Source organism: Aotus nancymaae, unplaced genomic scaffold (assembly GCF_030222135.1).
Source record: "Aotus nancymaae isolate 86718 unplaced genomic scaffold, 86718_ANA_hifiasm-v0.15.2.pri h1tg000015l_0, whole genome shotgun sequence".
NCBI lineage: Eukaryota > Metazoa > Chordata > Mammalia > Primates > Aotidae > Aotus > Aotus nancymaae.
The window spans coordinates 998462-1025734 of NW_026988426.1; the positions used below are offsets into that span (position 1 = coordinate 998462).

Consider the following 27273-nt stretch of genomic DNA (forward strand, 5'->3'; position numbering starts at 1 on the left):
GAATTCCAGTTATTGGCACATGCCTACCTCCATCCAAGCATGTTTATGTGTCTCCTACTCCACTAGGCTGTCCCCAAGGAAGACGTGGCTCCCGGCACACACCTGGCACAACACTGCACAAGACATTCACCCACTTGGCCCTGAATCTGACATGGAATCTGGCATGACATTCACCCACTCAGGCCAGCTGCTGAGCAGCCCTGGAGGCTTAGGGCCAGAGGGATGGGAAGGGTTGCCTTTCTGGGGTGAGTATCAGTTTCTGCAGGAAGGCTGAATGTGAGAAAGAATAAAGAAGGAAGTGCACAGGCACAGCTTAAACATCTTCTATTTCTACTGAGTTTTAAGAACTCTGAGATTTTGTTTGTCATGTAATCCACCATTCCTCAGGCCAAGCAGACACAGAACTTGGGTCTGAGTGATGATAAAGAGCTGATACAATTTTCACACCCTCATCACTGAGATCTGTCCCATCAGGAATGGGTTGGGGGGCTCACAGGTGGCAGCAACTGCTATTACAGGCCTCATCTCTGCCAGCTCCTGGGGCCTGCTCTCCTCCCATTAGAAAATCCTCAACTTGTCAAAAAGGAAGCCATTTGCTTTGAATACCAATTCCACCCCCAAGAAACTGGGAACATCTTATTGGAGTCCTTGATGCTGTGTGAGCCTGCAGTGACCGCTGCCCCATTATTGCTGGCTAAGGTGGTTGGGATCCACCTGGCCATCTGGGCAGCTCTTCTCTTCTCTCCTTTCTCTCCCACTGTTTCTACACATGCAGTATTTCCAGAGAGAAGGGGCCACTCTTTGGTAAAGAACCTGTCTAACTTGCTATCTACTGCAGGGTCTTTGAAGGGTTCACAGGAAGCAGCACAAATTGATAGTGTTCCATGAAGCCATCAGCTCCAACTTATCCACACCCTGTCTCACCTTTAGGGGTCCTCTTGCCAACAGAATTGCAGAGGACCAGCCTGACAGTGCAGAGGCAGCAGCTGAGGCACAGCCAAGAGCTCTGGCTATAGGAATGACCTAAGAAGACGGAGTGGTCATCGGAAAGTCAGAGGGGATGACACACGGGCCCAGCAATCTCAGCCAAGTCAACTCTACCAGCCTTTCTGGTCACCAACTGCATGTTCAGCACCCTGATAGGGAGCAGAGCCATGACAGTGAATAAGACCAGACTATGCCCTTCAGGAGGTCATCTCAGGTAAGGAAAACAGGTGTGGAAACCCACAATGGTGGTCAAGAGGAAAGAGGACAACAGGATTGCATGAAGGAAATGGTCACATCTGTGTGAGTAGGTTGGTGAGAAAAGACTCTAAGAGAAGGCTCTGTCTGGTTGGGTTCAGAAGGATGTATAGGAGTCTTCTAGGGGGCACAGGAGCACTCCAGGCATGGGTAAAGATCTGTAGATGTGGCTTGTTGGGATGGATTTCAAGTATTCTGGAATGAAGACAGCCATGGAGACAGGGGCAGGAGAGAGGAGATTTAATAGATTTCATGTCAATGGCTCCACTTCAGTTTCTGATAAGAACTCCTAACCCTTGGACTCCCCAGTAACACTGATTGACTTGTTTATGATTCCCCAAAGAATATGAACTCAAAGGAGGTCAGTGGGAGTTATGTGTGATTCTCTGCCAACTGCCAAGGTGAAGCCTCTTCTAACTGCAGGTGGAGCGCAGGTGGCCCTGCTACTGGCTGCAACTCTAGCCCTGCCTCCTGCTCCAGTACATAAACAATGCAGCAGCCTCACTGAATCACTGCTGTGCAGGGCAGGAAAGCTCCACGTACTCAGTCCAGCAAACGGCAGCACGCAGCTGAAAGAAAGACTCGGAGGAGAGAGATAAGGAAGGAAAGTAGTGATGGATTTCATCCCAAACTTGGCCGTTGAAACCTGGCTTCTCCTGGCTGTCAGCCTGGTGCTCCTGTATCTGTGAGTAACTAACTGTCCAGGCTCCTCTCCTCTGTTTCCTTGGACTTGGGATGCTAATCAGGACCCTCCCTTATCTGTTTTAAAAATCAAAAAGAGATGTTCAGGCCAGGTGGCTTACACCTGTAATCCCAGCACTTTGGGCGGTTGAGGAGAGAGGATTACCTGAGGTCAGGAGTTCAAGACCAGCCTGGCTAACCCCATCTCCACTAAAAATACAAAAATTAGCCTGGTGTGGTGGTGCATGCCTGTAGTCCCAGCTACTTGGAGGTTGAAGCAGGAGAATCTCTGGAACCTAGGAGGTGGAGGTTGCAGTGAGCCAAGATCATGCCACTGTACTCCAGCCTGGGTGACAGAGCAAGACTCCGTCTCAAAAAAAAAAAAAAAAGATGTTCAAAGAGAAGTAGCTTAAGTGTTGGATGCTGTAAACATATAGAGATTATTACAGATCTTACGCAGATCTATAAAGAAATAAATAAGCAACTCCGCCATCTATCTTTAGTGACAAGAAGGGTTTAGGGACAGCTTTGATTGAGGATGATCTAATTGACAATAGTTTGGACCCAGCTTACTAAACCAGAATTTGGATTTCACATTTTTCCCTTTACGTTGCAGTAGAAGATGATAAAGGGAAAAATGGAGGTATTAAAATAAACTGTCGGGAAGGTATATTTAAAAAGACATATGCAATCTTGTCATAGAGATATACATCTGTTAAGATATATATCAGTTAAGATATACATCTGTTAAGATATAACAGCTGTTAAGAGTGTCTTTTTGTGGGATTCCTGGCATCCTAGAGCAGGTGGAGAGAAGAGTTACTCCCCATTGTGGGCAGTGGAGCCTTCCCATCTGTCACATTTTACTTCTACCTCAATTTCACTTTTATTAAGAATAGGGAATTATGATGACATGAAAATAGAAAATATAAACCTCATTTTAATTCTTTCACAGAAAGGTTAGAAATTCAGTGCATTGTGGCAACATAGTTTCCATCTGCTGATATTTTAACATGAATTGATATGGCTTAAATTTATTCTATTTAAAACCAGATTTTTTTTGAGATAGACTATTTCCAGCATGTTCCCCCGGATGATAAAAGAGGGCTATCAGTTCAGTATTTGTGACAATAAATGTGTGTAAAATAACCTCACCTTTCCAGAATAATGTCAGGAATATGAGTCTAATGCACAAATGTATATCTCTATGACAAGATTGCATATGTCTTTTTAAATATACCTTCCCAACAGTTTATTTTAATACCTCCATTTCAAATAAATCCTGCTTAGCAGGTTATCATAAACTCTCAAGGCAGGGAAGCAAGCAAGACTGTGAGTGAGTGATGACAGTAAAGGTATCCAGACAGGATCAGTATGAAGTGAGAAAATATCCCTCAGCTCTCAGGGTATAACTCCAAAGAGATATTCATGGGTCCTGGCCCCACAGTGGAGGTCACTCAAAGGGCAAACAGGTTGGCATCTCATCTGCTTCAAGCCTGGACACGGGGCACCATCTGTGTCACTCTGTGTGTGGTCTACCATGTTGTGGGGCTGTCACTACAGATTTGGGCAGCTGGGCAGGCAATACCTTAGCCTTAGATGATGCTCCTGCAGCCCAGGAGTCAGAAACTGTAGTGTAGAACATGCCTTCCTTAGGCCAACACAATTACATGCAATAGATGACCGGCTTTTCTGTTAGCTTCTTCACTGGAACCAAAAGCAGCATTACTCTACCAAACAGAGGACAGCTGGAAAGAAACTAAAGACTTCACCCAGCTCACCCTCTGCCTTGACATGGTACCATGTGAGTCTGGACACTCACCTTTAACTTCCCTCGGGGCCAATGCTGCTTACACATTAAGTTTGTTCTGGCCTGAGAGGTCAGGTAACATGTAGAAAGTTTAGAAGCAGAGATTAGCGTCATTGATTTGCCATGGCTGTGACAACAAAGGAAGGAACTGGAGTGGGAAAACCCAAGGCCATGCTGGTTTTAGTAATGGTGCATATACTTCCACTAACTGTTCTGGGGGAAGGATCCAAATGCACTATTGGGCCTGGCTGTGCTGCCTCCTCTGGGTCTTCCAAACATGACCCCCCATGCAATTTCTCAGTTGTATTTTCCCACATATTATAAGAGTCACTGGATTTGTACAGAATGTTTGGAACCTTTACTGCCTGAAAAGCTACCCTTTAAAGAAGAGAAAACGGTCTTAATTCAACTGTGGAATATTTTATGGTTACATGGAATACTGCATCTTTTGCTATCAACAGGAAGGTACATGGACATTAGAAGGCCCCTGTCTTTCAGTTGAAAGCACATACAAGGTGAACGGATCCATTTATACACTCCACACTATTCAGCCACATTTTCCTAATTTCCCTCTCTGAGGCCAACTTTGTGGGACGAGCAGATTCATGGTTGAATTGATGGCTGGCAACCCCTTCCATCAGCCTTTGTTTTTCCTCCAGTCCTCTACCCCTCAGTAACATCAGACTGGGAAGGTCTTCAGACATCCATAACCCCCAGCTGGGAGAATGCATACATGACCCATCAAAGATGAGCTGCAAGCAGGCCTGCCATAGGGAGCACCAGCCTTAATGGGTTTTCCTACAGAGATAGTTGATGTGCAGAGGCAAAAAACTGACTGCTTTGTGACTGATCGCCTTGAAAAAAATGAGCATGTCTGGCTGTAATCATCCTTTCTTGCATTGCTATAAAGAAATGCCTGAGGCTGGGTAATTTATAAAGAAAAGAGATTTAATTGGCTCATGGTTCTGCAGGCTGTACAGGAAGCACAGCGACTTCTGCCTCTAGGGAGGCCTCAGGAAATTTACAGTCATGGCAGGTGAAGGAGAAGCAGGCAGATCTTACCTGGCTGGAGCAGAAGCAAGAGAGTGGGGAGGAAGTGCCACACACTTTTAAACAACCAGATCTCATAAAAATCTCATTGCCACGAGGACAGCATCCAAGGGGGGATGGAGTTAAACTATGAGAAACTGCCTCTAAGATCCAATCACCTCCTACCAAGCCCCAACTCCAGCACTGGGGATTGCATTTCAACATGCGATTTGGGTAGGGGTACAGATGCAGACCATAGCACTGGCACCATGCTTATCAGGTGAATATCACCAGTTGGGAGGCTAGATTCCACAAGAGGAATATTCTGGAAATTGGTTCTTTAGTTGTGATTCTTCTGCACACTGTCATTCATGAAAATATGAGTCAGTCATCCTCTCCAACAGCTCAAATCAACCAGATTATCTGACCACAGAGATTGAAGTGTAGCTGAAAGGTGCTCCCATTTCTATGAGGCCAATGGAAGCCTGGAGCACAGCTGTTGATCTATAGAAATAAAGCCTCTGACTCCTCCAAGACCTGTGAATGATGGTTTAAGAAGGGTCAGATCCTAAAACAGGGTCAGAGCTTAGAGGGAAGGGAAAGCATAGAAGCCTCTGAGCAATTTTTAAAGATAGGGTCGCCATAGGCTCTCAGTGGCCCTGTGTGATTGACTGAATACAATGATGCAAAATCTCATCACTGCAGAAGACAAAAAAAGTCACCCTTTCTACCCAGGATAAGGATTCCCAAATCAGGGAAGAGTCCACTTATTAAATAGACATAAGGGAATGAAGTGCCCTGGAAGACTTTCCACCTGAACCTCTCAGGAGCACTCACATTTGAGGACATTTATGAAGTATTTGCTCCAGGATTGGGACCAAGAGGACTTCAGCTGCTTTTAGCTAATCATTGTGACTTTTTGGGGTCTCATGGTGGAGGCAGGAAAGGACCTGATGAACAAATATAATCTTTGCCATTGGAGTTACTGTTATTATTTATTGCCTTAATGTTACCTCCCTCTCTTGACAATTCAGTTCCTCAGTCAGTGACTCACCAGCCCCTATATCTATAAAGTCACAATCCCTGCGACCTGATTTGTTTCACTTTATAGATATGGAACTCATTCACATGGGCTTTTTAAGAAGCTTGGAATTCCAGGACCCACACCTCTACCCTTTTTGGGAACTGTTTTGTCCTACCGTCAGGTGAGTGTTCTGGAGCTCCCCGTTTTGCTTCTTATGATGGCAAAGAACAGCTTCGTTCCATCAGTAAAAATGCTTCTCCTTGGGAGGAAGGTCTGAGGTTTTACACTTTCAGAAACAGTGCGCAGACATCACCCAGAGCATGGCAAAGATTACCTGGGGGCTCTTGTTAACTCTCAGGAACCTCAGGTTTGCCTCAGTCGAACAGCCCAAACCTCAGGGAGATCAGCAACCTGATGTTCAGAACTTGATGTGCAGACTTTGTGAGCACCATAAAGAGGATTTTCTTCTTGCTCCGTGCAGGTTCCCAGGAAGGTACAGTCATACTTAGTATTAAAAGTAGTAACAGGACCTTCCGATTGTGGCTTGTTATCTGTGTACATGAGAGTCAAATTCTCCTCTGTGTAGCAAAAGCTCATGAGTTAGCCTTTTTTCCCTTCCTCTTGGACAGCTTTGAAACTCAGTTTATTGGGGAGCCCAAGTATTTACCATTGGGTCATTTGTACCTACTTGAATAGTCTCCAAAAAATGCTAAATTCCCTGATAGTATTTCTGTGGCTCTACCCCAGCTCTTACTCCCCATGACATCTTTTGTAGCTTTGAGAGACAGAATAAAGAGTTTCTGCTTTACTTCTTCTCCTTCAAAAGCTGCACCCTATGGGTGAGTCTTAGCAGGGAGTGGATGTAACTGAGATGAGATGGTGGTTGTCTATCAACCTCAGATATTTAAGCACAAAATGAATTTGTGTGTGTGTGTGTGTGTGTGTGTGTTTTACACAAAGGTGGAATCACATGCAAAGCGAGCTCATGAAATAAATGAAGAGGATGACGAACAAAGAGATCAAAGGCTGTGCATTCTCTTCTGACATTCACTCACGTTCCCTCAGCTTCGGTTTCCCCACTGTCCCTGGAGATGATCATTCAGGGATTTATCAGATTTTAGAGACAACACATGAAAAAGAAAAATACATTGAAAGACAAGGAGTTGTTTAGTATTTATACACAAGGATAAGTCATTCAGTATCCACAACACTTGGAGGAAATTCAAGAGTGATTTTTAAATTTCCCATTTCAAATATCTCCTCTGTTTTCTCTCCTTTCCCTTATGACGTCTCTAAATAAGCTTCCTCTAACTGCCAGCAAGTCTGATTTCATTGGACTCGACTGTTTTCAGTCCCATTTAGAGGCAGGGTTAAGTACATTTAAAATAATAATCAAATATTATTTTGTTTCTCCTCCCAGGGCTTTTGGAAGTTTGACATGGAATGTTATAAAAAGTATGGAAAAGTGTGGGGGTGAGTATTCTGGAAACCTCCATTGGATAGACTTGTTTCTATGATGAGGTTACCCCACTGCACAGAGGACAGGCTCAACTTAGAGCCTCTTAGGATGAAGCTCTTGTCAACCTAACCACAAACAGAGAGGTTCTCTAAAAGAAGAGGATAATTATTGCAATGGGAATCTGTGTGCCATCATAAACTGTATGCAAATTCAGGGGGGTAAAGCAAGACAAAGATGCTCCAAGGAAAATAGGAGGGGGGTTTCATATCAGTTTTGAAATAATTATCCTTCCCTACAAAGATCAATAACAAGGGTGGCTCCATACCAAGGTTGAACAGGCAGTTGCTGGGCAGGTGTCCTTGAAAAACTATTTTTGTGTAAGGTTGGGATGGCCTTTGTGCAAGCCTGTGGTTCTGCAAAGTTTTTTTTTTTTTATTGCATTTTAGGTTTGGGGGTACATGTGAAAAACATGCAAGATTGTTGCATAGGTGCATATGTGGCAGCGTGATTTGCTGCCTTCCTCCCCTTCACCTATATGTGGCATTTCTCCCCATGATATCTCTCCCCAACTCCCCACCCCCTCTGTCACCTCCCACTCCCCCCCAACAGACCCCAGTGTATAGTGCTCCCCTCCCTGTGTCCATGTGTTCCCATTGTTCAACACCCATCTATGAGTGAGAACATCTGCAAAGTCTTTTGTGGTAGTTTTGTTATCAGGCACACAAGCATGAGAATTCCCTCTTCATAGCCTTATTTGTCAGGGTTTTTACACACACACACATACACACACACACTAACACACACACTCTCTCTCTTACTCACATAGTGACATCATTTTGGTTCTGACAACATTCACACTCACTATTGTAAAACTTTTCGAGGCTTGTCCTACCAAGGATGTTGAGCTCTTCAGTCTGAACTAGGCTGGGAGCATTGTGGTTACAACTCTTCTCCAGGCTTTGTTGGCTCAGGGACTCCCAGCATTGCCTTCTGTCCAGTGGCTGCCTATTCCCTTTTTCTTTTTTTCTTCCTTAGGTGCCCTTTTCTCCCATGCATTGTCTCAGACTTTTATAATATGTGCTCATAAATGCATGGCAGCACCTCCTTCCCACATCGATTCACTTCCAATTAAAAGTCAAAACTCTTCCATTTAAACTTTGGAATTAATGTACTTTTAAAAGAAGGGTTGAGAGATACAGAGAAACAGACTGGGAAAAATTTATGCTCTGCTGGGTTTTTTTTTTTTTTTTTTTTCACTTTCTCTGCAAGTGTGGAATTTTTCCTTCCATTTTGTTATTAAATTTAAGCCAAGACTTTTTAATAGAAGGATGTACAAGTACTTATTGGTTTATACCATTTTGCTTACTTTGAAGAAGAGATGCTGAAAATTCTTAAACCATTGTGTTCCCTGGGGGCTGATGGACTGTGATTTTATCAGGTGGCCTCAGCCAATTGCAGCAGCTGTTCCCTGTCAGAGGTGCTAGAGGTCTGGTGAGAGCAGTGGAAGAGGTGCAGTGGTGTGTTTGCTCACTAGAAGCAAGTGGGAGAAGGTTTTGCCTCTTTGTGCTTCTTCATCTTCTCTTACCAAGTCCTTAGAAACCGCAGTGCTGGCTGTGGGGTGCTGTGGAGCTGGCACGGCCCATACAGGCAACACGACTGAGTAGAAAGAACACACAGCTCGGGATGTCCATGGGTCCTACTCCAACTGCCCCTTGCAACATTTAGTCCTTGTGAGCATCTGATGATTTACCTGCCTTCAATTTTTCATGAACCTAATATTCTTTTCAAAAATGAGATATTTTGGGCTGGGTGCAGTGGCTCATGCCTGTAATCCCAGCATTTTGGGAGGCCAAGATGGGCAGATCACGAGGTCAGGAGATCAAGACCACCCTAGCTAACATGATGAAACCCTGTCTCTATTAAAAATACAAAAAATTAGCCAAGCGTGGTGGCATGCACCTGTAGTCCCAGCTATTCAGGAGGCTGAGGCAGGAGAATTGCTTGAACCCAGGAGGCGGAGGTTTCAGTGAGCCGAGATAGTGCCACTGCACTCCAGCCTGGGTGACGGAGCGAGATTCCATCTCAAATATCTATATATATATATATATTTAGACATATTAAACATTATGGAGAGTGGCATGTGAAATACCCACGTATGCACCACCCAGCTTAACAAATGCTCTCCTGTATTTCTAACCATGATCTCTTTGAAGAGCTCTTTTGTCTTTCAATGTCTCTTCCCTGTTTGGCCCACATTACCCTTGTCGTACGAAGACTTGGGTGGCTCCTGTGTCAGACTCTTGCCATGTGTCATACCTAATGAACTAGAACCTAAGGTTGCTGTGGATTGTACAAGTAGGAGATTATGTAATGTCAGGATCAAAGTCTGGCTTCCTGGGTTTGGCTGCAGCTGTAGAATAAGGCTGTTGATGTTTAATCAACTCTTTTTTTCCACACAGGATTTATGATGGTCGACAGCCTGTGCTGGCTATCGCAGATCCCAACATAATCAAAACAGTGCTAGTGAAAGAATGTTATTCTGTCTTCACTAACCGGAGGGTAAGCATCTATTTTTTGAAATTTAAATGCTGATTGATTAAATTTTCATTTTGAAATTCTTATATATTCATAGACAGTTGCCTAAAAAATGTTCAGGAAGGTTCCACGTATGCTTCATCCTGTCCCCCCCCAATGGTAACATTGTGCAATCTTGCATAACTATACATACAGTATATTCATGTTAGTATAGTACAGAAAATTGACATTAATACATTGATACAGTTTACAGAGCTTATTCAGATTTCACCAGTTTTATGTGCCCTCATTTGTATATTTGTATGTGTAGTTTTGTGTGTGTGTGTGTGTGTGTGTGTGTGTGTGTGTGTTTTGAGACGGAGTCTTGCTCTGTCACCAAGGCTGGAGTGCAGTGGTGCAGTCTTGGCTCACTGCACCCTCTGCCTCCTGGGTTCAAGTGATTCTCCTGCCTCATCCTCCCAAGTAGCTGGGACTACAGGCATGCACCACCATGCCCAGCTAATTTTTGTATTTTTAGTAGAGACGGGGTTTCACCAAATTGGCCAGGCTGGTCTTGAGTGTGTGTGTAGTTCTGTGCAAATTTATCACATTTGTAGACTTGTGCAATGATCAGCATGATCAAGATGAATACCCATTCCATCACCATGTGGCTCCCTTCTGCTATCCTACAGTCACAAGTCTTTTTCTCTGACAGGGTCTATATCAGAGCAAACTTTTTTTTTTTTTTTTGAGGAGGCCAATATATTAATATTTCCTTTTATGGATTGTGCTTTGGGTGTCAAGTCTGAAAGTTCTTTGCCTAGCCCTTCTTCCTATATTGCTGTTTTTTTCTAAAAGTCATGAAGTTTAATGCTTTACTAAATGTAACTCTATTATCCATTTTGTGTTATTTTTTGCATAAGGTATGAGATTTAGATAAAGGTTCATTTTTTTGTGGCTTTTGGCTGTCCAGTTGTTCCAACACCATTTTTGGAAAGGTGGGCATATTGTTAAAAATCAACTGGGCTTATTTCTGTGCATCTCTCATTTGCTATTCTGTCCCATTAGTCACCGTGTTTATTCCTCCACCAATACTACACTGTGGTGACTCTAGTAGCTGTACAGTAACTTTTTTTTGGTCAATAAAAGCTTTAGGAATATCTGCACATGTACATTTACATTCAAGTTGATAATGTAGTTTCTTTCAAAACAAATTATGCTACAGAACGCTTACATTTCAGACATGGTCATACATGTGCTATTTGAAATTCTTTGTCTTGATACAGATTTTGATTGTGAATCTCTTGATGATAGATATGCAGCTAATTTGTCCCAAAACTCATGAAGATAACTGTATTGCTTGATGATCTGTATTGCCCCAGATCCTCTGAGGTCATGCAGGCTGTCTACAGCTTGCTTTGGTGATACTGTGTCTGACAGGCTGTACAGTAACTCTTAACATCATGTAGAGTGATTCTTCCTACTTTTATTGACTTATTTTTTCAGATTTGTTTTAGTTTTCCTGGTCTTCTGTTTTTCCATAAAAATTCAGAATGAGTTTGTCAGTGTCTACAAATAAACCTGTTATTTTGACAAAAATTGAATTAAATGTATAGATCAACTTAGGGAAAATCTATGTTTGGTATTTTAATTCATGAACATAGTATACCTCTCCATTTCCTTAGGTTTCTTTTGACTGCTTTTAACATTTTGTAGTTTTCAGCACAGATATCCTGTACATGTTTTGTTAGATTTACAGCTAAGGTATTTCATTTTTGTTGGAGTGACTCTAAATTATATTATGTTTTTCTTGTATTTTCAGATATTGATTGTTGTTACATAGAAATGTGCTTGGTTTTTGTGTGTTGATCTTGTATCCTAGAACCTTGCAAAACTTAGTAGTTCTACAACTCTTTGTATATTCCTTGAGATTTTGTACATTGACAATTATGGTACCTGGAAATGGAGAAAATTCTTTTATTTCCTTTCCAATTTGTATGCCTTTTATTTCTCTTTTCTTGTCTATTGCATTAGGACTTCCCAGTATAATGTTGAGTAAATGTGGTGAATTTTTGAATTGTTCCTAATCTTAGGAGGGAAGCATTTGGTCTTTCATCATTAAGCATGATTTAGATGAAGTGGGGTTTTTTTTGTTTTGTTTTTGTAGATTCCCTTTATCAAATTGAGGAACTTTCTCTCCCTAATTTGCTGAGTTTTTATCATAAATGAGTGCTGGAAGTGCTCATTATAAAACAAAATATGGTTATGGAAGATGAAAGAAAGTTTCAAGCATGTTGGCTTGATAGGCCAGTTCCAAGTTGGCAAAAATAATTATCTCTTTTTCTTTCTATCTATGGAATAAAAAATTAAGAGAAAAGAATTTTCATGGAATCTCATTATTTCTTCAAAATATGTTCCTAGTTTTAAAAGTTTTACCTACTGTTTTTTTAAAATCACCACATCAAGGCACATCTTTTTCAAGTTATCCATGTTGTAGGTGAACATAAAGACAGAGCTTGTCTGAGGCCACATACAGTCCAGCAAATCCACCTGCCTGTCTGTCACCACTCCCTCTACACTGCACAGTCCTGGGGACAAGTGCTAGGTCTTCATCCTGTCTATTCCATTGGAAGACCAGGTTCCCTACCAAATGGAGAATTTGCATACAAAAGGAGACTGGGATATAGAGGCTGGAGACCACATCAGGTGGCTGGGTCTCTTGAACACTGCCCCACATGCAAATACATCCCAGGACACTGGGCATCTGGGATAAATCTCTATTGAGCATCTAGCATAGGGCCTGTCACCTAGTAGACAGTCACTAAATATTTGTTAATGTGATGCCTGTTTAACACATTTTCTACAACCATGGAGATCTCCACAACTGATGTAGGACAAAATGTTTTTGCTTTGAACTCTAGCCTTTCGGCCCAGTGGGATTTATGAAAAATGCCATCTCTATAGCTAAGGATGATGAATGGAAGAGAATACGATCATTGCTGTCTCCAACTTTCACCAGTGGAAAACTCAAGGAGGTATGAAAATAACATGAGTTTTAATTAAAAACTTAAGAATGAAGCTGATGGGGACAGGTAGAAAGTAAGAAGATCACAGTCCCTTTCCAAAGGTTAGTCCACTGAATTTGAGCTTCCTCAAAATGGTCTTTTATGTTTATGTACAGAAAAGACATCACAAAATTCATTATAAAATGTCACTTACTGCTCCATGCTGGAGAAAGCCATGTCCTTCTGGGACTTGAGTCTGCACATTTAACTATGGGTGGTGTTGTGTTTTGTGCTTAGATGGTCCCTGTCATTGCCCAGTATGGAGAGGTGTTGGTGAAAAACCTGAGGCGGGAAGCAGAGAAAGGCAAGCCCATCGACATGAAAGAGTAAGTAGGAGCACAGCCATGGGGTTCTGAGCCATCATTAGACCCTCCAGCTGCCTGCCATGGAGCTAATATTGCCACTGTTGGGTTATTCCAGTGACCAGACAAAAGGAGGGCTGTGATACTGCAACTCCCATGGGTCACCCAAGATGGGGCAGCTCCCATGAGGAGGTGGGGCAGCTGGAGGTAAAGGGTCTTCTCTCCTGTGCACATGAGCCACAATTTACTTATTTGATAAACTGTCACCTTGAATATTCTGGAAGACTAAATACATACTTTAGGGGGAAAAAAGCATAATTATACCGAAGTTTTAAGTATGGAGTGTATGGGATGGTGGAAAGGGAAGGCACTTGGTGTCTGTTGGTTGGCAGTGAGTAGGGTGGGAAAGTTATAATGGAGAACTTTAAATAACTTTGATCCTTTCATGGTTTTTCTGAGGTTATCAGTAACATACAAAAGATTAAACATTCCCACTACTACTTTTTCCTTCAGTCTTAAAAAGAGAGGGTGCTAGAAATACCATAGGTAGGGCAAACCTATTATTTGCTGTCTACACTAGTATGTGCTTTAATTTTGCAGGAACAATGGGTGTAATCTGAGCCTGTCCTGGGCAGACTCGGGATATGTGGTCACTCAGGTATAGGAATTGCCAAATCAATTTTTGAGAGATTATTTTTAACCAGGAAATTCTTGGTCATTATATTTCACAAAAATGATTCTGCCATCAGGGCAACCTCAGCTCACAAGAGCTGGGGATAGTGGAACTTTCCAAAGCTTTAGCAGGGAGTGTAGAGAATAAGGACAATATTTCTGGGAGCTCAGAACAGGATATTGCTGTTAAGTGCTGAAGAGGAATCAGCTCTGGGCATAGAGTCTGTAGTCAGACATCACCTTTCTTGAATCCACTAGGAATAATTAATTATTCTGCTCTTGTCCTGCTAAAGCACAGTGCTTACACATCTTATATCATCCACTCTCAACACATGCTACTGTAGTTGTCTGATAATGGGTCTCTGTCTTTCTATGACTGGGTTCCTTGACCTCAGAGGTGAGTCTAACTCAGCTTGGTGTCTCCATCACACCCAGCGTAGGGCCAGATGCATCACTAGCATCTGATAACCACCTTCTGAGGGAGTGTGATGGAAGATGATTGAGTAGATAGTTCTGAAAGTCTGTGGCTCTTTGTCTTGACTGGATATGTGGGTTTCCTGTTGCATGTACAGTGGAAGGATGGTAGAGTGGTGCTGATTTTAATTTTCCATGTCTTTCTCCACTCAGCATCTTTGGGGCCTACAGCATGGATGTGATCACTGGCACATCATTTGGAGTGAACATCGACTCTCTCAACAATCCACAAGACCCCTTTGTGGAAAGCACCAAGAAGCTTTTAAGATTTGACTTTTTAGATCCATTCTTTCTCTCAATAAGTATGTGAACTACTATTTCCTTTTCTCTCTCTTTTAAAAATAACTGCTTTATTGAGATGTAATAATTCACATACCATGTAATTCATCTACTTAAAAAATGTACAGTTCAATGGTTTGCAATGTGCTTGAAGATATGTGTGACAATCACCACTGTAAACCCTAAAACATTTTTGTCAATCTAGAGACCTCAGACACTTTTAGCTATCAACCCCCTGCCACAAACCCTGTCATCATATGCAACACTAATCAACTTTCTGCCTCTTTATGTTTTCTGTACATAAACATAAAGAGGGAGAAAGTTGCCTATTCTGGACACTTCATAGAAATGGTATTAATTTGTCAGTTGTTTTTTTATTCTCTGGTTCATGAATTTGTACTTTAGTCTGTATCATTTTCTTTCTTCTGCTGGCTTTAGGCTTAGTTTGCACTTCTTTGTTTACTGTGTTGTGGCATGAATGTAGATTATTGATTTGTGATTTTTTGTTCTCCTAAGTTTAGACATTATAGCTATAAATTTCCCTTTGAGCACTTCCTTTGCTAAATCCCATGAGTTGTTGGCCTATCACATCTTAATTTGTTTTCACCTCAAAACAGTCTCTATTTGCCCTTTGGGTTTCTACTTTGACTCACTGGTTACTTAAGAGTTTATTATTTAACTTCCATGTATGTGTGAGTTTCCCAATTTTCTTTCCCTTATTGATTTTAGCTTTATTCCATGATAGGCGACAGAGATATGCTATGCTATTTCTATCATGACTACTATTTCTTGAACAGCATGATTAATTTAAGCAGCAAATTATGATTTGGGTATCCTAAGAGACTCTATTCCAATAGATAAAGGCTAAGAAATTAGGGCATTGAATTTTGTTCCTTTCATCATTCGAAGAAGGGGCTGCTGATCTCACTTCTGTAGTGGTGGTCCCTATGTATAGACCTGCCCTTGCTCAACCACTGGCCTGGAAGATGGGCAAAAGTCATAGAAGGAATGGCTTCCAGCTGAGAACCTTGATGTCTTTTACTCTTCTGATTGGTAGAGAAAATTAGAATTGCTCTGGTAAATTCTGCATGTTCACAATGGTTTCCTTTTCTGTTGTTGTTTTGTTTTTCCTACAGCAATCTTTCCATTCCTTACCCCAATTCTTGAAGCATTAAATATTTCTGTGTTTCCAAGAGATTCTACAAGTTTTTTAAGAAAATCTATAAAAAGGATAAAAGAAAGTCGCCTCAAAGATACACATAAGGTAAAATCTGGTGGTAGTTATAGGAGGATGTTTATTTTTTCATAATTTGTTAGATAATATACATACAATCAGTGCACATACCTGTATGTTTTAAAAGAAAGATTTTAACATAAAGAGTACTTATGTTTAGAGCAGGAGAATTCATTTGGTAGGAATGCAGAAGGTGTAGTTTGGGGAAGGAGATATGAGAATGAGTCAGAGACAGCACTTAAAATTTGTTATCGGGCGCAACAATTAGTATGCCATGGCATAAATACTATTGAAATAAAATTTTACCACTTCACTTCCCTTCAATAAATTGTCAAAGGATAAACATTATTGTTTGGAAATATATTTTACTGGTATTATACTTTCCCCACATCATAGATTGGTAAAGAGTCATTTCAAATACAAGGCTGTTATTTTACACATTCTGCAATGAAAGGCCCTATCAGGCCACCTGCTGAAGTATAGGTGTGTTACATCTGAGCCCTCTCACAACCTGAAGTGAACAGAGGTCTTCTCTGGGAATTGAGGCTGCAAGGCTGGCTAACTAACTCAACTTTGCTTTTATGAACCCTAGAGGCCAGCCAAAGGATGTCTGCAGGTCAGGGAGGCAGGACTGGGTAACCCAGGTGTCAATGTGACCCAGGAATGTTGGAGTATTTGAAGATGCTCCCACCAAAGCTGCTAAGTTCTGGAAATGTCAGGAGATTAATCTTTATGGACATTGGGAAGAAGATAAGAATAAAAGGTCCAGGACTTCTTCATGGGTACCAGTTATGACCACAGAAAGAGCTAGCAACTCTTTGGCCAGGAAGCTGTGTCCAAAAGACAGAGGACTAAGGATCAGGAAGGAGCAAAGACCAAAAAGCAATTGAACATAATAGCCAGATTTGTTTCAGGAAAACATCCTGCTTTCCAAGGTTTCAGATGGATATTTTTTTCACTGGTAACTCAGGCAACACCCATCACATTTCTGGTCTTCAAGGGGCCATATTCTCAGAAGGGAGGTTGAGGACTGCACTTCTGATTTACTTCTGACTTCATGAGTCACTTTCTGTCACTGTAATGTCTCTTTTTGTTTCTAGCACCGAGTGGATTTCCTTCAGCTGATGATTGACTCCCAGAATTCGAAAGAAACTGAGTCCCACAAAGGTAACCAAAGAGTGCTTCTGGGGGCTACTGGTGGGGCACTAAGAGGGAGGTCCTTGTTCTGAAAATGTGCAGGAAGTATTCGAGGAAGATGAGAATTTCTGCCACAAAGCAGAACGACACGTTTGGATGTATAAATGGTAGCAGAGGCACTTTCTAGAGGCGTATAGGCATAGATAGCCATGTTCTAAGCTTGAAGGGCAACCCTAAGCAAACCTGGCATGCCATAAAGTCCGCGGTCTGTGGATCACCTACATCAGATCAAATGCCAGTTCTCAGTCTCCTCCAGATCCACTGAAACGAAACTTCTGCCTGGAAATTTATTAGGTTGCTGCAAAAGTAATTGCAGTTTTTGTCATGACTTTTAATGGCCAAAACCGCAATTACTTTTACAGCAACCTAATACATCTAACATCCAGCAAGGACACACGTTGTCCAAATAAGGGTGATTTTAACTGACAGTACTTGCTGAAAGTGTGTTCACCAGGTTAATCTACTGCAGTTATTTTTTCTCTTTCAAATTGATAAGTAACTAGTAGGGGAAATCTCTGAGACCATGTAAATATCCTCTTTGTCTTTAATCTTTCACCTACTAGTTTTACAACCCATGTATGGTTTTTACTAAAGTTATTATAATGACAGTGGCAAAATGATGACCATGGTCAATTTCAAGCCACCAAGATTTGGCAACCATCTCACAAAATTCCTGAATATTTACCCATTTGTTCTAGAGAGCAGGACTTGGGTAACTCTAGTAGTCTGCTTTAAATATGTCCATGTCTACATCTACTTCTGTCTGTCTATCATCTATCAATTATCTGTCTATCTATCATCTATCTACTTATCTATTCTCTATCATATATCATCTATCTATCTATTAATCTATCCCAATACAACATGCTGTGATAAAGGAAATAGTCTATTGTTTTACTGTTTCATATAGAAATCACTAGATACAAATGGCTATTGAGCACTGGACAACATGTGGCTAGTGCCACTGAAGAACAATTTTAAATGGTATTTAAATTTAATTGAATGAAATTTGATTTTAAATAGCCACATGTGGATAGAGGCTACCTTATTGGACAGGAGAGCTCTAAACTTTGAGCTTATAGTTCAATTCCACATCAGTATCATCAGGTTCATGGTAACTGAATACAATTATTAGATAGTTGAATTTACCCACAACTACATCACAGAAATCTTCACTGGTAAATCACAGCTCTGTTGACCTTTCTCACACTCATTTCATATTGGTTTTGGTTGTGAATTACATGTTTGGAGCAGGCACCATATTTATTTCTGTGTTCCAGGTCTCTAAGGTCCTAATCCAGTCCTGATCAAATAGATGAGTGATGGAGCATCCTGAGCTTCTCTCAGGAGAAAAATAGAGAGAGGGGCCAACTTGTAATCATAGGAGCTTATGCTATTTTAATGCCATTCATCAGACTACAGCCAGTCACCAATCATATAGCTTTTTGTCCATCTCTAGTTCCTGTACATCCTGAGATAGCAAATTCTGAAAACTGTAGCCTAGATCTATCACCTAACATCTCTCAAAGATATAATCCATGCTTCTCAAGCTAGGCTGTGAAAACAAATCACTGCATCTTGTGAAAGTTCAGATTTTGAATCAGTAGTTCAAGGGTGGGGTTTGAGATTTTGCGTTTCTAATAAACTCCCAGATGCTTCTGAACTGTGGACCACACTTTGAGTAGCTAGAGGTGGTCTGTAGTCCTATATTGGTCCCTTAAATTCCCTCAAACATATCTACAGGAAAGGTCCTTTAATTTTCCCTATATTTAACCATTAATGTTGCAAATTCCCTCAAAGTTTGTCAAGGTATATTGTAGCTAAAATAAATTACATTTTTCTTGGAGGAGAAGACTACCCCATATTAATTTACAGTAAAGTACTTTTAGGATCATTCAAGAAGTACACCATAACACTGAGTAGGTTATGTAGAAACGCTCTGTCTGGAAATTACCCAGCTGTGCAGGTGGGAGGGATGGCATGAGGAGGAGTGGACGGCCCACATTCTTGTATACCTTGGGGAAAACTGGATGAAAATGATTTGCCTTGTTCTGTCTCTGTAAGATACACATCAGAGTGAAACCACCCCCAGTGTGACTCTGAATTGCTTTTCTGTTTTTTCCCCTAGGGATTTGAGGGCTTCATTTAGATTTCTCTTCATCTAAACTGTGATGCCCTCCATTGACCTGATTTACTTAAAATGCCTTTCCTCTCCTTTCAGCTCTGTCTGATCTGGAGCTCGTGGCCCAATCAATTATCTTTATTTTTGCTGGCTATGAAACCACCAGCAGTACTCTTTCCCTCATTATGTATGAACTGGCCACTCACCCCGATGTCCAGCAGAAACTGCAGGAGGAAATTGATGCAGTTTTACCCAACAAGGTGAGTAGATGATACATGGAGAAGGAGGGAGGAGGTGAAGCCTTAGTAAAAATGCCTCCTCACCACTTCCCAGGAGAATTTTTATAAAAAGCATAATTAGTGATTCTTTCACTGACACTATGTAGGAAGGCTCTGAGGAGAAAAACAAAGGGAGAAACATAAGGAATGGTTGCGACTGGCAGAATTATAAGATCTTTGTAAAACAGTACTGGCCCTGGTTCATCTGCTTTCTGTTACCACAATAATGCTAAGTTAAAAACATCCAAAAACCTCAGTGGCATCTAGCGATAAGCATTTGTTGCTTACACATCTGGATAGTGAGCTCTGCTTATTGGCAGGACATGCTCGGGTCTGGCTGTGGTCTGACAGAGCTTGGCCCTGGGTGTTCTGCACAGGCTGACTCAGCTCTGCCCCACACCTGTTTCATGCTCCAGTAAGGTAGCTACTGGTGAAGAAGCCAAGCTAGGAACCAGGATATCTGACTCCTGAGCTAAACTCTCAACCTCTATAATATTGCCTTCCAAATATAACACCAAGTACAAGGTGCATATCACCCACACTGTTTTCAGGCCTCTGCCAAAACTGGGATTCTTTGTGGCATGAAGAAACCTAGCTTCTGGGGCTGGCCCTGGTGTGGCAGTGAGGTGAACACAAAGGGATAGAGATTACAGTCCAGCCCTGAAGCAACAACTAGGAAACTGTTTCAACAAATGAGGACAGGGCTGTGCCAGCCTCTTTATAACTTTCACTAGCACTGAAATTGTGTGCTCTGGTAACATCCAACCAGAACCTTCTTTTGTCATATTTGGGATAGAAAGGGACTAGTTTATTCTCAAATTATTGATAGAGATTTTATATAATATAGTGTTTCCTCTCCACATTTATTTATATAACAAAAGTCCTGCTTTTTTTGGTAAACACACACACACACACACACACACACACACACATATAATACAAATCCTGCTTTGTAACTCTTGTTGTTTGTATGTATAACAAAAAAAGTTACCATGCAGGACTTTGCAACCAATAATCCTTGCGTGGCACAGAGAATTTGCTCCTTTTATCTGTTTTTACTTTCCTGGTTACAGGCATGTGACTTCTTTTTTGAAAGGTGACAGTCACTTTATCACATTTTATTTGATACTACTGGTCATAGCCTATTAGTCACATCTATTTCCATGAGAAAGAAAAACCACTATACGGTTATGCTAAAGATTTTAGTACCTGGGGTGAGGATGGTCCTGAATGTCTCCCACCTTCACTACTCCTCCACACATCTCAGTGGGCCATTCAGCACATCAATGGGCATGCAGTTATTAAAATACTTTATGAATGCTATGATCCTTTACCAGTATGAGTTAGGCTCTGAAGCTCCTGACACTTCAGTAGTACTACATGGACTGAGTTAAAAGTTAATTCAAATTCTCAATGTATCCAAATCTGTTTCTTTCTTTCCAGGCACCAGCCACCTATGATACTGTGCTACAGATGGAGTATCTTGACATGGTGGTGAATGAAACACTAAGATTATTCCCACTTGCTATGAGACTTGAGAGGGTCTGCAAAAAAGATGTTGAAATCGATGGGATGTTCATTCCCAAAGGGGTAGTGGTGATGATTCCAAGCTATGCTCTTCACCATGACCCAAAGTACTGGACAGAGCCTGAGAAGTTCCTCCCTGAAAGGTACAAGGCCCCTGGGAAGGGAGCCCTCCCTGAACCAGACTGGTTCAAGCATATTCTGCCTCTCTTAATCTACAGGACAGTCATGTGGTTGTACAATCATTTGCTTGTCTTTTTAAAAAGTTTTTTAAAAATCATCAAATTGATCATTGTCACACTTTACAAACCATAGACTAGAAAAAAGAAAGCTACAGCTACCCACAGTCCTAACAACTTAAGATGAAGGTCATCAATTATGTCCTTATGGGTCATAAGTCTCCAAAATATATGGACTCTTTTAAAAACACATGATAATAATGCTATTATTATTTATCCCCCAAATGAATATTTTTTTCCTTAATATAATCAAATATTTAGGAATCAAATGTGAATAAAACATTTTTTACTGGATCTAATCTTCAAAGAATTTATAACTTAGTGGAACAGACAAAGAAAGCAGTGATGATACTGCTGTACATCAGTACAGTAGCATCATATGGCCATGTAAATTATCTGACTTAAACTATTCCATGGAGGAGTGGGAGAGAAAGAGGGAGAAACAGGGAGAAATGGAGAGAACAAGAAGGAGGGATAAGACAAGGTAGGGAGGAGACAGAGGAGAATTAGAAAAACAGAGGAGAGGAGAAGGAAAGTGCAAAATAACAATTTTGAAATAGTGCAAGACAATTTCCCCTTCTCCTTTTGCATGACCAACATAAGTGTGAGTTGAGGCAGGAACCTACTTTTCCATCAATCAGTCTCATCACTTATTTGCCTTTTATACTGTCAACACATCACCACCATGAATATAATTTTAGTGTTTAGAAATAAATATTCTTGGCCGGACATGGTGGCTCATGCCTGTAATCTCAACACTTTGGGAGGCTGAGGCAGACAGATCATGGTCAAGAGATCAAGACCATCCTGGCCAACATGATGAAACCCCATCTCTACTAAAAATACAAAAATTACCCGGGCGTGGTGGTAGGCGCCTGTAGTCCCAGCTACACAGGAGACTGAGGCAGGAGAATCACTTGAACCTAGGAGGTGGAGGTTGCAGTGAGCCAAGATTGTGCCATTGCACTCCAGCCTGGGCAACAGAGTGAGAATCCATCTCAAAAAGAAAGAAAGAAAGAAAGATTCTATGCAACACCATTTATTTCATCTCAACAAGACTGAAAGCTCCTATAGTGTAAGGAGAGTAGAAAGGATCTGTAGCTTACAATTCTCATAGCAAAATAAGCATAGCAGGATTTCAGTGACCAGCCCACAAAAGTATCCTGTATACTACTAGTTGAGGGGTGGGCCCTAAGTAAGAAACCCTAACATGTAACTCTTTGGGGTATTATGTCATTAACTTTTTAATCTACCAATCTGGAACTAGGTTCAGCAAGAATAACAAGGACAACATAGATCCTTACATATACACACCCTTTGGAACTGGACCCAGAAATTGCATTGGCATGAGGTTTGCTCTCATGAACATGAAACTTGCTCTAATCAGAGTCCTTCAGAACTTCTCCTTTAAACCTTGTAAAGAAACACAGGTAAGTCAATTTTTGTATAAATAATGTTTTATTAAGAATTCTTTTAACTGAACGGTCTATATTTTTTAAAAAGAATATGCTCATTTAATCTTTTAATAATTTCTTCTATGGGCCAAAGAATATATTTGGACCCATCTATGATCTTTAAGGGTGCTTCTGTTCTGGAGTCAAAAAGCTATAGCATTAAAAACATCATGTAAAGTCAATGTAGATTAGCAAGCCATGATTATGTGCAGTCTCTTTGAACTTGAGCAAATTTAAATTCCATTTCAAGTTGATTGGAAAGATAAGTATTTTGCACAATCATGAAATGCAATGATTACCTTGTTTTGACTTTTGAATGGTGCTCTCCCTCACCAGAACTTATAGAGGCTTTCTCATGACAGTGGCTCCCAACCACTAGCTGTACATTTGAATCACCAGGGAGCTTTAAAAATTCATGATGCCTGGGATATCTCAGAAATTCTAAACTAATTTGTCCAGAGTGTGGCTTTAAAAGCTCCCACATTGTTTCTCATGTGAAACCAAAGTTGAGAATGACTAATTTAAGCATTTCTGGTAGATATGAAGGACCACCACAGTCCAAGACCATCCTGACTGACCTCACCTTCCAGATGCCTAGCTCCATCCAACTGGGCTACTTTTCAAACCAGTTATAACTCTATTAATGTTCTTTCCTCTTTATTCCTCATTCTGTTCTTACCTTTCAAGTCCTAGTTCAATTCTCAAGCCCTTCCAAAGTGTCTTCTCCACCTAGTCCAGGGTCCATTTACTCCTCTGCTCTGTTATTGGTTACTGGAGGCTATTATCATATAATTTCATAATTTGCTATTAAATCACTAAGTTTTGTTCTCTATATTTTCTCTGTATCTAAGAATATCTTCCTTCCTCAATTAATGATATCCTCTCATTTTGCTCCTTTTAAAATATCCCAGTGGTGCCTTACAAGAGACTTTATCTAATGCAAGCATTTGGTAAATATTTAAGGAGTGATGTGCAGTCAATTGGCTTACATACAAACATTAAGCTATTTAATGTGAACATTTAACAAATGACATTCATGTATATATGTGTGCGTGTGTGCACATGTGCATGTCTGTCTGCAGGGAAATATATTCATGCCTTTTGAAATTTTTTAAATAATAAGGTTTTATATTTATAGAAAGATTAGGAATCTCTTCCCTGAAGAAGTTAAAGAACAGCTGTCATTGATTCATATTAAGCAAGACCCTATCAATCTTATTTCTAGGTCTCATGTATTTATTATGCAACTCTGCCCCTTAAGTAAGCTTTCTACATAGGACAGGAAGAAGATAGAGATGGTTTCCATATTATTTCCATATTCCATATTATTTATAGCTTCATGCCAGCTGTGTAGCTATCCTATACGTGTGCTTAGGGGACTCAGCCCTGAGAGAAAGTGGTCCTCTGGCATACCTGGGATGGGGAAGGTACTCCCTGGTAAGCTTCCAAACTGTCACTTCTTGATCTCCGTGGCAATTTTCTTGCCCATTACTCTGTGGAGATCAGAATATCACTCTGTTGTGTCCCCTCAATACTGACAGAGTGTCTCAGTAAGAATGGGACAAAAAAAAAAAAAAAGAATGGGGCTAAAAGTTGAGTCAAAACACTGTAGGAATTGAGGAGTTTCTCACTTGCACTACCCTTGGAAGCCAAGGGGAGATGTGAAAAAATAAAATGATAATGCTTACTTAAGGTGTCTTCCCATCTTTACACTGGATGGGTTCAGTTGGGAGGAATTACTGGACTCTGGAAGTTGAAGACTGTCCATATAATTAAAATGTACAATAGCTACTCAGGATCACCTTGAAAGTTTCAACATACACAAAATTAACTTTATATGACTCTTCAAAAATAGTTTGCCATCATACCTAATAATCTGGTTTAAATTTTAAAAACTCATCCATTTTACTTACAATTTAAATCCAAAAGGAACACAGGTTCCCATGAATTTGTCTCAAGCCTGGCACAGAATAGGTGCTCCATAAATATTTTGTTAAATGATTAATAGATGATGATGGTCTCACTATCCAATCTTCACACATTATTGAGTAAGTATAAAGAATTCAAGATTTATAGTGCTGAAAGTAGTTTTCATATATTCACAAAGCATTATTGTCATTAATGCATTTTTTTTTTACTTGAATGCTATACTTTCTACTTTTGCTTTATTTGATGCTTCTCAATATGCTTGTTTAACTGTTGCAGATCCCCCTGAAATTACGCTTAGGAGGACTTCTTCAAACAGAAAAACCAATTGTTCTAAAGGTTGAGTCAAGGGATGGGACTGTAAGTGGAGCCTGAATTTCCCTAAGGACTTCTGCTTTGCTCTTGAAGAAAGGTGTGCCTCAGAACATCAGAGACCTCAAATTACTTTCTGAATAGAACCTTGAAATAAAGATGGGCTTAATCTAATGTACTGCATAAATAACTGGGGATTATGTACATGCATTGAGCTATCTCACTGTCTGTGTAGAGTGTTACAGTTGGTAATATAAAGGAGGTGACCTAGATTTGGCTTCTCTGCTTCTCATAGGACTAGCTCCATCACCCCCAGTTAGCACCATTAACTCCTTCTGCATTCTAAGAGAATAAACATTTCTCAATAATTTCATCCACAATTATTAATGAAAATAAGAATTATTTTGATGGCTCTAACAGTGATATTTATATGAGATGTTTTATCAGGAGTATCCCATGAAAAGTTTTACATTAAGCAAATAAATAAAAATATCTTTACAAAAGTATTATTGAATGCTTTCCTGCACATTAAGGAGCAATCTATAGAAGTGAATAACTGAGAACCAACAAGTAAATATTTTTGATCATTGTAACCACTGTTGGTGTGGGGCCTCTGTCAGAACTTCAATTTGGTTACTAACATAGGTGAGAGTTAATCCACTGTGTCTTTGCCCATTATTTAGAAAGAATATTCACAGTTTAATTATGCCTTTTTTGACTGGGCACAGTGGCTCACACCTGTAATCCCAGCACTTTGATCACCTGAAGTCAGGAGTTCGGGACCAGCCTGGGCAAAATGGTGAAACCCATGTTTACTAAAAATACAAAAATTAACTGTGCATGGTGGCATGCGCCTGTAATCTCAGCAACCCAGGAGGCTGAGGTAGGAGAATCACTTGAATCTAGGAGGTGGAGGTCGCAGTGAGCCGAGATCGCAGCACTGCACTCCAGCCTGGGTGACAGAGTAAGACTCCATCTCAAAATATATTTTGTAACATACAACTGAAGCTCTTACTATATTATTAGTTTTGAGTTAATGTTTTCAGCCCATCTCCCCTGATATTTCTGGGAGAAGGAAACATGTTTTCTTACACCTCTTACATTCCATCCTCAACTCCTGTCTTAATACAATGAACACTTAATAAAAAAGAGTCAGCTGGTCAATTGACCGGGCAACAAGGCTAAAAGCATTCATTCCTTTTCTTTTCCTATTCCTTCCTTTACTTTCCCTTTCTGAAGAATTTAGTCCTAAAGCCTCTAGGTGGGTGGCAGCCAGACGGTGGCCACACATTAAGGTAGAGAAGAGAGAGTCATGGTGTCTCCAAGTCAGAAACCAAGTAGGGTGAGGACCAAGTAGAAGTTCTTGTGGAGAGACAGCCTGGCCAGGGTATGGGAGTCCAAGCAAGCAGAGAAGGGGTCCACACAGAGGGGTGGCCAGCAACAGCTAGAGCCTAAATAGGGCCTACAGATCCCAAGCAAGGAGAGAAGGGCATCTATGAGTGGGAGGGGATGGGTGAGAGTTGGCTACATAAAGGGGATTGATCAAATAAGTAAATATATTAAGGATGATGGAAGCCAGGCTTCTCACCTTTGCAGAAGGAAGTAATGGATTCAGGCAGGGAGAAAACTAGCATGAATCCTATGAAATTAGATTGAAATGAATGTATCTGTGTATATTCATACCCTTCTAGATAGATAACAGATAGATGATAGACAGACATAAATGTATGTATGTGTTTGTGTGTGTGTACAAAAAACATACATTCCCTACTTCTCTCCACTGATAGGGCTAGGTAACAATGACATTTCAATAGCAATGAGCACACTTAGTGCCTAGATGTTGGCTTATGAATACCATTTTGCACTAAAGGGAACCACAGCTCTTTAGAGAAATGGCTGATTGCAGGGCTAGGATTAAGAATGTTCAAGATAAGCCTAGGATACATTTTGTGCCAGGAAGCAAGAAACTGTTTAAATGATTTCCAAGTAATGTTTGGAAATGATATTTGAAAATGATTTCCAAATGATATTTCAAAATGATTTCCAAACAATTTCCAAATGATATTTGGAAAAACCTAAAGATTCCACCAAAGAATGATTAGAACTTATACACAAATTCAGTAAAGTTGCAGAATACAAAATCAACATACAAAAATCAGTATCATTTCTATCTGCCAATAGTGAACAATCTGACAAAAATTTAAAAAGTAATTGCATTTACAATAGCCACAAATAAAACTAAATACCTAGGAATTAAAGAAGAGAAAGATCTCTACAATGAATACTGTAAAACACTGATGAAAGAAATTGAAGACACAAAAAGGATATTCCATGTTTATATATTGTAAGAATCCATATTGTTAAAAATGTCCAACTGCCAAAAGCAATGTACAGATTCAATGCAATCCCTCAAAATGCCAATGACATTCTTCAAAG

General features: G+C 40.5%; 2 protein-coding genes across 4 annotated transcripts in view; one reads left to right on the top strand and one right to left on the bottom strand.

Annotated features, from left to right (window-relative positions):
* Positions 1 to 27273, bottom strand: part of ZSCAN25 (zinc finger and SCAN domain containing 25) — a 173309-nt gene that overhangs the window by 7113 nt on the left and 138923 nt on the right. The window lies entirely within an intron of this gene.
* CYP3A4 (cytochrome P450 family 3 subfamily A member 4) lies at positions 1748 to 25343 on the top strand. Of its 2 annotated transcripts, XM_012455547.3 has the most exons (13): positions 1748 to 1927; positions 5874 to 5967; positions 7207 to 7259; positions 9705 to 9804; positions 12681 to 12794; positions 13062 to 13150; positions 14426 to 14574; positions 15688 to 15815; positions 16886 to 16952; positions 19204 to 19364; positions 20826 to 21052; positions 22413 to 22575; positions 24805 to 25343. In XM_012455547.3, the coding sequence occupies exons 1-13, from the start codon at positions 1857 to 1859 to the stop codon at positions 24898 to 24900; spliced, it is 1512 nt and encodes a 503-aa protein (XP_012310970.1). In that variant the 5' UTR covers positions 1748 to 1856; the 3' UTR covers positions 24901 to 25343. The 2 variants fall into 2 exon arrangements, with proteins under 2 accessions (XP_012310970.1, XP_012310971.1); XM_012455548.3 differs by lacking the exon at positions 5874 to 5967 and having other exon boundaries at positions 1846 to 1927.